This window comes from Crocuta crocuta, unplaced genomic scaffold (assembly GCF_008692635.1).
Source record: "Crocuta crocuta isolate KB4526 unplaced genomic scaffold, BGI_CrCroc_1.0 scaffold259, whole genome shotgun sequence".
Taxonomy (NCBI): domain Eukaryota; kingdom Metazoa; phylum Chordata; class Mammalia; order Carnivora; family Hyaenidae; genus Crocuta; species Crocuta crocuta.
In genome coordinates, this window is record NW_027536466.1 from 101,320 (window position 1) to 110,068 (window position 8,749).

The window sequence follows — 8,749 nt, forward strand, 5'->3', positions numbered from 1 at the left end:
ATTAATAGGAAGGAAAACTCAGTTCCAGTCTTTCCTATTGTGAGAAAAGTTAATCAAAACCTTTATCACCCCCTTGCTATGTTACTAGCCCACTTTATCTATACCATCAACATTTCTTGGAGTCACATAAACAACAACTAGTAATCATATTTGATGTCTCTTAGCTCCACACTACACATTGAAGCTACAGCAAATACTGAAAGTTTTGTGATGGAAATACAAGCAGAATCTCTAACAACTTCTTTTACCCCCATGATCCCCCTGAACTAAACAGTCATCAGTTCTCACCCAAAGGCTTATACAGGAATCCTATCCGACTCCTCGCACCCCTGTTCTGTGTTTGATGCTGTGATTCTGTCAGCACAGAAGTTAGATCAAGTCGCTCCTGTTCAAATGCTGCAGTAGCATGTGGACCCAGAGTGATGGCCAGCATGGTCTCCACGACAAGGTTGCCTTCAGCTCTCTGCCCTCCGTTCCCACCCAGCTCCATTATGCTGCAGGGACTATGATCACTGGTGAAGATCAAGGTCAGTTGTCACTGTCAAACGCTATCCTTTTCCTCTCCTGCTGGCATGTCACATGAAGACTGACAAATGACTCGGTAGAAGCCATAACTTGTGGTTTAGTGGCAATCTTACTGTGTTCCTGGTAGAAGCATTACTCTCCCTGGAAAAAGAGAGACATGAGACAAGAGCACAAAGCACCCAGTGCTGATGCCCGGGCCCCCCCTCCACCACAAAATACCCTTTGTTGACACCCATCTCAGAAGCTGGGCTGTCACATCACAGGACCAGTAGACATGTCATTGAGCAGGTTCCTTGGTGTAAGTTGCTGTTACATACATTCCTCATGAAATAAATCAGACCCTCCACCAGCCATAAGAAATTGGAGCTGTTGGGAGCACTGCAGGAAAGAGTCTAAGGTAGCCTACTTGCTGCCTAGAGACTGATTTGTTTCCTCAAAGGTGGCACCACACCGGAGGCTGGGGTGGTGCTCTGCTGCTTGAGATCAGATATTTGATAGTGGGGTCCTGTACATCGTTGCCACCTCTCCTCCAGAGCTCCTTGGCTCCCTACTTTATTACAGAATCTTCCAATCCCATGAGCAACTAGCCACGGTGTTTGCTACGGTCTCTGCATCTATTTGGGGCCACGTCTTTCTCCACACAAATAATGACCATATGCCTTACACGTATCTGTGCCCATTTAAGACATTTCAGCTCACCACTATTTTTCAGAAACTCCCCCATTTGGAGCTTCAGGGCAAGAGCAATCCACTTTCAGTTGAAAATAAAATCAAGGCATTTCATCTGTGCACTCGGTCAATATGGTTTTTTCTCTGCATCTGGACACTTATGAAGTCATGAGTTTAGGGATAGTTTTTGGTACAATTGAAGAAATCGTCTTGGGTCTTGGCAACGTGTTCATGTACTTGTGCCCTCTGAACACACTCTAAACTTATTCCACATATACTACTTTCTTGAATGAAAGGTTGCTTTACACTGATCAAATTTATGACTTGATGGGTGTGAGAGCAGCCAGATTGTGGAGGGAAATTTTCTTCATAGTCACTTGAGTCCTCAACCAGATGCTAGGCTGCCCCATTGTGGGAACTGACTTTATAATCACACCCACTTCTAGGCTGCAAATGACATAGCTTTGCTCTAAACCCCTGGGAACCTCATACTGTAGTTCTCCTGTTGGGTCCTTCCAGGGACATGCCACAGAAAATTTTTAAGCTTATTTATTCATTGAGATAGAGAGAGAGAGAGAGAGAATCACCAGTAGCAGAGGGGCAGAGAGAGAGAGGGAGAGATCATTCCAAGCAGGCTCCATGCTGTCAGCACAGAGCCCAACACAGGGCTCTAACCCACAAGCCAAGAGATCATGATCCCACAGAATTTTTATCCACACAGGTACCTTTAGGCCATAGGATCTTCTGGATCATCTTGCCACTGGCCTGACCCCCTGAACTTAGGAAATTTCTTGTACAAGCTTCTCCCTGTCAGTCTTACCTTTTAGAAACAAACTCATGAACTGCTGGAACATAAAAAGAAATGCTTGAGAAATATCAAAAAATTTGACTTATGCCGTTTCCTGAACCCAAGGAGGCTTACCAAGAATGTTACATTTAAGGATAGGAGGTGCAAGACTCAACAAAGTGTCCTTTTCATTGAAGGGGGTGTTCATGTGCTCCAGACCATTGGATTTTTATAAGCCTTATCAGTTCAGAAAGCCTGTTGGTCTTTGAGAGTTTATGTCCCTGTCCTGGAGCACATGTCTTTTCAGAGCATCTCACCACTTCCTGCTCAGTAGATTCAATTAGCACAATGTTATCAGTATAGGAAACAAGGGATATTTTCTGCATAATTTTCAGATGGTTAAGATTCCTTTGGATTATTTTGTGACAGAATTAGAGAATTAGGGGCACCTGGCCGGCTCAATCAGAAGAGAATGCAACTTTTGATCTCAAGGTGTGGGTTTGAGCCCCACATTGGGTATAGAGATTACTTTACAATAAAATCTTTTTTAAAATAGGAAATTAATATAGCCCCAAAGCAAGGCCATGAATGTGTACTGCTGGTCATTTTGAGTGAAGACAAATTATTTCTGATCCTTCTTACAAATGATTACTGAAATTCATGCAAACCACTAACTACAGCCACTTAATATAACCAGCTAAGTTATATAATCAAGGACCTCAAAATGACTGGTGGGTGGTCCTGTAAGAACACAAAACTCACCATGGGACATATTTAGACCAGTGGTCCTTTTATTATCTGACTTTCACACAGCAACACTACCCCTCCCCCACCAGTCTAACAGGATCATCTTATTTAGAACTACTTGTTGCCATGTTAGTTTAGATTCTCTGTCCAAAAGCTCTTAAAAGATTTGGATAATTCCCCCTTCTAAAACATATAATTATTCAGATAAAGAGCCATAGATCTCTCTTGGGTAAGAAATAGAAAAATTGACACCATGTACACTTTGTATGACATTGCAGGGACTTTCCAGAAGGGGACCCTGTTTCTCCTTGAATTGATAGTCTTTGAGAAAGGGTTCAGATCTGAAAACTGAGTAAGAGATGATTCTTTTCCATTGTGGTAGCTTATATCAGCTTTCTGCTGACCTATTCTTGATACATATCAAGCAATCAATATCTTTGCTGTTTGTGTAGAACTTTTCCTATGATCTATTTTCCATCACCATCAACCCATGAAAGTCATAGTCCCTTAATTTTCATTTCAACCTTGCTGCCTGGTACAGCATTTTGTCTGATGGATATTCTGTTAATCACATCTCTAAGAAAATGTGGTGTTTCTATCCACTAAGAATTGATTAGTTATAATAGGTCAACATCAACATACTAGCAGAATTACTTAAGGCTGTGGATTATAGAAGGATTTAGTGGGGGGGGGGCTGGAGGGGCTGGGTTGGTGGGTGGGTGTGTTTAAGAGAGGGACATAGAGACAGAGTATAATGGATTCCAACACAAACTACCTGGAATTAGACCAAACTCCACAAGACCACCCTTACTGCAGATATTCGCTGCAAGTTTAGGAGTCTCCAGATCACCCCCGCTTCTGATTCTCTAGCTACGAATTTGGAGATTACCATATCCTCAAGTGTAATAATCTGCTAGAATGACTCACAGATTATTATAATTTGATCATAGATAGGGATACAACCCAAAGCCAGCCAGAAGGAGAGACACATAAAGCAAACTCTGGAAGGGTCCCAAATGCAAAGCTTGCTTGTCCTCAAAATGTGTTACCTTCCTGGTATACTGATATTTGTATTATTCAGGGCTCTCCAGAAAAATAAAAGCATCAGAATATATTGATATCTAATCTATCTGGGGATATTTATTATAGGAATGGCTCATGCACTTATAGAGGCCAATAAATCCCATGATCTTCCATCTGCAAGTTGGAGAGGCAAGGAAGATGGTGGAATAATTCAGCCTGAGTTTAAAGGCCACCGGGATCGTCAATGTCGAAAGGCAGGAAAGATGGATGTCCTGGCCAAGCAGAGAGAAAATTCACCCTTCTCTCATATTTTCATTCTAATCAGGACATCAGTGGGTTGTATGATGCCCACCTACATTAGTGAAGGGGACATTCTTTACTTAGTTATTCAGTTTACCAGTTCAAACCCTTATCTCTTTCAGAAGCACCCTCACACAGACACACCCAGAAATAACATTCTACCAGCTCTCTGGGCACCCCTTAGCCCAGTCAGGCTAACACATAAAATTAACCATCAATGTTCAAAATGTGCAGTGCCAACCAAGGAGGCTTGCTTGGCTGTGGCATCCAGAGTTTTTATTAAGGTTCTGTTACACAGGTGTGACTGACAGAATCACTTGCCAGGTAGCTGAGCTCACCCTCCAGCCTCCCTCCTCTCTGCAAGTCAGGCTGGTATCACCATGACTCAAAGCTGCAAACCTCTAGCCACATGGTTGGTATTTCTGGCAGGACCAGTCCCACCCTGAAGCTGTGTTGGGGCCCATATGAAGTTACCTTATGAGCATAAGCCTATGTGTGATTGAAGTGGCTCATGAGTAACAAAGACACTGTGTCACTTGGGGAATTCTGAGAGTTTTAGAAGCTCTATTTCAGAAACTCAGGACAGAGAGCACATAGATTCTTTATTATATCGTATGAGCCCATCCTCATCCCTCCTCACCCTTCCTACCGCCTTTTAGTTCTCCATTCCACGCTATTATCCTTACATGTGTACTTACGGGTTTGTTTGTTCGGTGGCCCCCAATACACTAAACTGAGTTTCAGGAGACTTGGAATTTTTCTCACTCCTGCATTTCCTGCCCCTACTACATTGTCTGGTATAGCATATGCTCAAAGACCATGTCTGAAATAGATGACTGAGTGTATACACATTGAACCAAGGAGATTATACATAAATAAGTGCAGAACAGTGACAAGTGCTACACATTCTTGAGAGAACAACAGAAATCAAGTAGACCATTTGCCACAATGAAGGGATGACTGTCTTAATGGACATGAGATGTCCGCCCTATCCGTCCCAGAGGTCCTCCTGGCAGCCTTTCAACAAAATGTCCAACTGAAGACCTTCTTCAGAGCCAACCTCACTTCCTTATTCCTAAGAGTGTATATCAGTGGGTTCAGCACTGGGGTGACTGCACTGTAGATAATGGCCACCATCCGGTCCTGAATCATGGAAGTGGCTGAGGCTGGACGGATATATGTGAAGCCCACAGGCCCATAGAAAAGACACAGCACCATAAGGTGGGAAGCACATGTGGACAGAGCCTTGCGAAGCGTGCTGCAGGACTGATGCTCAAACAGAAGAAAACCAATGACATAGAGGTAGGAGAGAAGAGTCAGGAAGAAGGCGCCCATGGAAATGCCGCCTGTTATGATGGAAATAAGCCACTGATTGAGCTGCGTGTCACCACAGGCCAGTTCCAGGAGGGGTTTCACATCACAGAAGAAGTGGTGGAGTTTCAGAGAGCGGCAGAAGTTCAGGCGTGCAGTCAGGACAGAATGCATCAGAGCATAAAGGAAGCTGGTGAGCCAGGCCACGACGGCCAAGAGGACACACACCTGGTGGTTCATGAGGATGGCATAGCGAAGCGGGCAACAGATGGCTACAAATCGGTCAAAGCCCATAATAGCCAACAAGATGGCCTCAGAACAGCCCAGAAAGTGGAAGAAGTGTAGCTGAGCGATGCAGCCTAGGAAAGATATGGCTCTGCGAGTGGACAGGAGAGTTAGAAGCAGCTTGGGCAGTGTCACTGAAGAATAGCAGATGTCCAGACAAGAGAGGTTTCCCAGGAAGAAATACATGGGGGAGTGCAGTTTGGGCTCCAAAATAATGATCACCAATATAGCTCCATTTCCAGCCAAGCTTATCAAGTAAATGATTAAGAAAATCCCAAAGAAGAAAGTCTTCAGCTCCTGAACACTAGTCAGGCCAAGTAAGAGAAACTCATTCATTGTAGTGCCATTCTCCATTGCTTGGGGAGCAAATGTAACAATGACAGTGAGTTAATTTTACTGATTTTTAATTTTACGAAGTGGGTGTTAAGTAAGACAAGATTACTATTTGGAAGAGCCTAGGAGTGAGCTTAGGCTTTATTCACAACATAAAGAATATTTAGGAGTGGTAAAGCTAACTTTACTTACAACAAAATTGAAGATTAACATACCTCACAAATTCAGATCTGGTAAAATGACATTAGATTAATAAAAGAAGCTATAAAGAGGACTTTTAAAAAAATAGCTTATTGTCAATTTGGTTTCCATATAACACCCAGTGCTCATCCCCACAAGTGCCCTCCTTCATGCCCATCACCGCTCTTCCCCGCCTCCCCACCCCCATCAGCCCTCGGTTTGTTATCAGCATTCAAGAGTCTCTCATGGTTTGCCTCCCTCCCTCTCCCCCACTATTTTGCCCGTTCTTCTCCCCCATAGTCCTTCATTAAGTTCCTCCTAATCCTCCTATACGTGCAAACATATGGTATCTGTCCTTCTCTGCCTGACTTATTTCACTCAGCATAATACCCTAGGACTTTTTGAAGTAGGAGATGTGGGACATGACCATAACCTCACATATGGTATTAGAATTCAAGGTTGGGAAAATTTAAGACACACAAGTAAGGGGAATAGTTACTTGTTTAGCTTATGATTCCAAGTTCTGGAAGCAATACAGACGTAGCCTTGTGAGGATATTTCCCCTCTTATCCTAAGATACATAAAAGCCACAGAAAACCAGCACACCCTTTCTGACCACCCAAGCCTTCAGTAAAATTAAGAGATGTAACCCCAGAAACTTCAAATGTTGTGTAAGTAGAGGATAAAAACACACACAATTAGCATTAGTAATCACAAGATTTCAGTCTGTCCATGGGGTTGTTGATGTGGTTGAGAAAAACTTGAAATAGTGAAATACTGTTCTAACAGCAGGAGAACTTTGAAAACACCCCAAATTTTTAGCCAAAAAAGGAAAATGTCCCACCTTTAGCAGGAATTTCTACAAGGAGAAAAACTAGAAGGCAAAGTATAAACCCTGAGGGAAAGAGAACAGGCACACTAAGTATAAGAACAAAGAAACCCTTGCTGTTTGTGAAATAAAGTAATCACCACCCTGTCAACTGAAAAGTGAGCCCTTCACTTGTGGGGATGAGCACTGGGTGTTATATGGAAACCAACTTGACAATAAACTGTTTTTAAAAAAAGTGAACCCTTTACCTAAGGAAATGTAAACTGATACTCACCCACCCACACTGAGAGTTCCCTGCTAATAACTGATCCAAAATATCATAGTCCAGAATAAGCTCTCAACTTCAAAAGCTGACAGCAATAGTGAAGGCATAGTCAAATCCACCATCAGAATAAAAAGCTTCAACATATCTCTCTGTATACAGATAAGAGGATCAGCCAAGAAGTTAGGAAGAATATAAACATCTGAACAACATAATTTATAAGTTTGATTAACATATATAGAACACTTAACCCAACAAGAAAAAAATTACACACACACACACACACACACACACACAGAGAGAGAGAGAGAGAGAGAGAGAGAGAGAGACAAAGCAAGAATTATGCCCTGTGGATATTCAAACTGTGTAAAGTACAATGCAGGAGTGAAAAACAAGAAAATAATTCGTATTATTTTCAAGTGCACATAACATTTAAAAAATCAAGCCTAGGTTGAGTCATTACAAAAAATTGTTGGTGGAGAGTGTGACTCTTGATCTTGGGTTCATGAGCTTGAGCCCCACATTGAAGGTAGAGATTACTTTTAAAAAATCTTTTTTAAAAAGAAGGTTTCAAAAGTGTCAAAAGATGGAACCATCCAAAGACTGTTCTTTGACTATGGTGGAATTAGAAAACACTGAAAAGATATCTAGAAACTCATTAAATGCTTGAAGTTAGGCAATACACACCCAAGTAATTCATGGATAAAAGGAGAAATAGACATTAGAAAATGTTTTTCAGTGAACTGTAATGAAGATAAGACATATCAAAGCTCTTGCTCTGCCGCTAAAGGAAGAACAGAAGGGAATTTTGGGTCCTGGATTCAAACGCTAGAAAAGAGAAAAAGTATTGAAAGCCAGGACCTTAAACTTTCATTTTAAGAACCCAGATGGGTAAAGGAAGGAAACCAGCAACCCAAGCCTGAAGAAAGCAGAAGGAAAGGAATAATAGAAATTACAACATGAATCATTACAGTAGAAAAGAACACAACAGAGCAAAGTCAATGAAGTAAAAACCTAGTAATTTGAAAAGATTAGTTAAAGTCAATGTCCAATGTAAGAGTCACCATGAACACCTTCATGCCAATGAACTTAACAATGCAGATGTAATTTACAAATTAATTCAAATCAAAAGTGGATTACAGGGGCGCCTGTTAAGCGTCCGGCTTCAGCTCAGGTCTCATGGTTCGTGGGTTCGAGCCCCGCATCGGCCTCTGTGCTGACAACTAGCTCACAGCCTGAAGCCTGTTTCAGATTCTGTGTCTCCCTCTCTCTCTGACCCTCCCCTGCTCATGCTGTCTCTCTCTCGCTCTCTCAAAAATAAAATATTTTTTTTTAAAGTGGATTACAAAAACTTCCAGCAACAAAGAGGAAATGTGATTGGTAACTCTATAGGAAACCAGAACTGCTATTTAAAATCTTCCCCAAGGGCACCTGGGTGGCTCAGTTGGTTAAGCATCAACTTCGGCTCAGGTCATGATCTCACAGTTTGTGGGTTTCA

General features: G+C 42.1%; 1 protein-coding gene across 1 annotated transcript; it reads right to left on the minus strand.

Annotated features, from left to right (window-relative positions):
• Nucleotides 1–5,071: 5,071 nt before the first annotated feature.
• On the minus strand, nt 5,072–6,001 carry OR12D3 (olfactory receptor family 12 subfamily D member 3). The gene has a single exon (XM_077748954.1). The coding sequence runs from the start codon at nt 5,999–6,001 to the stop codon at nt 5,072–5,074; it is 930 nt and encodes a 309-aa protein (XP_077605080.1).
• Nucleotides 6,002–8,749: the final 2,748 nt, after the last annotated feature.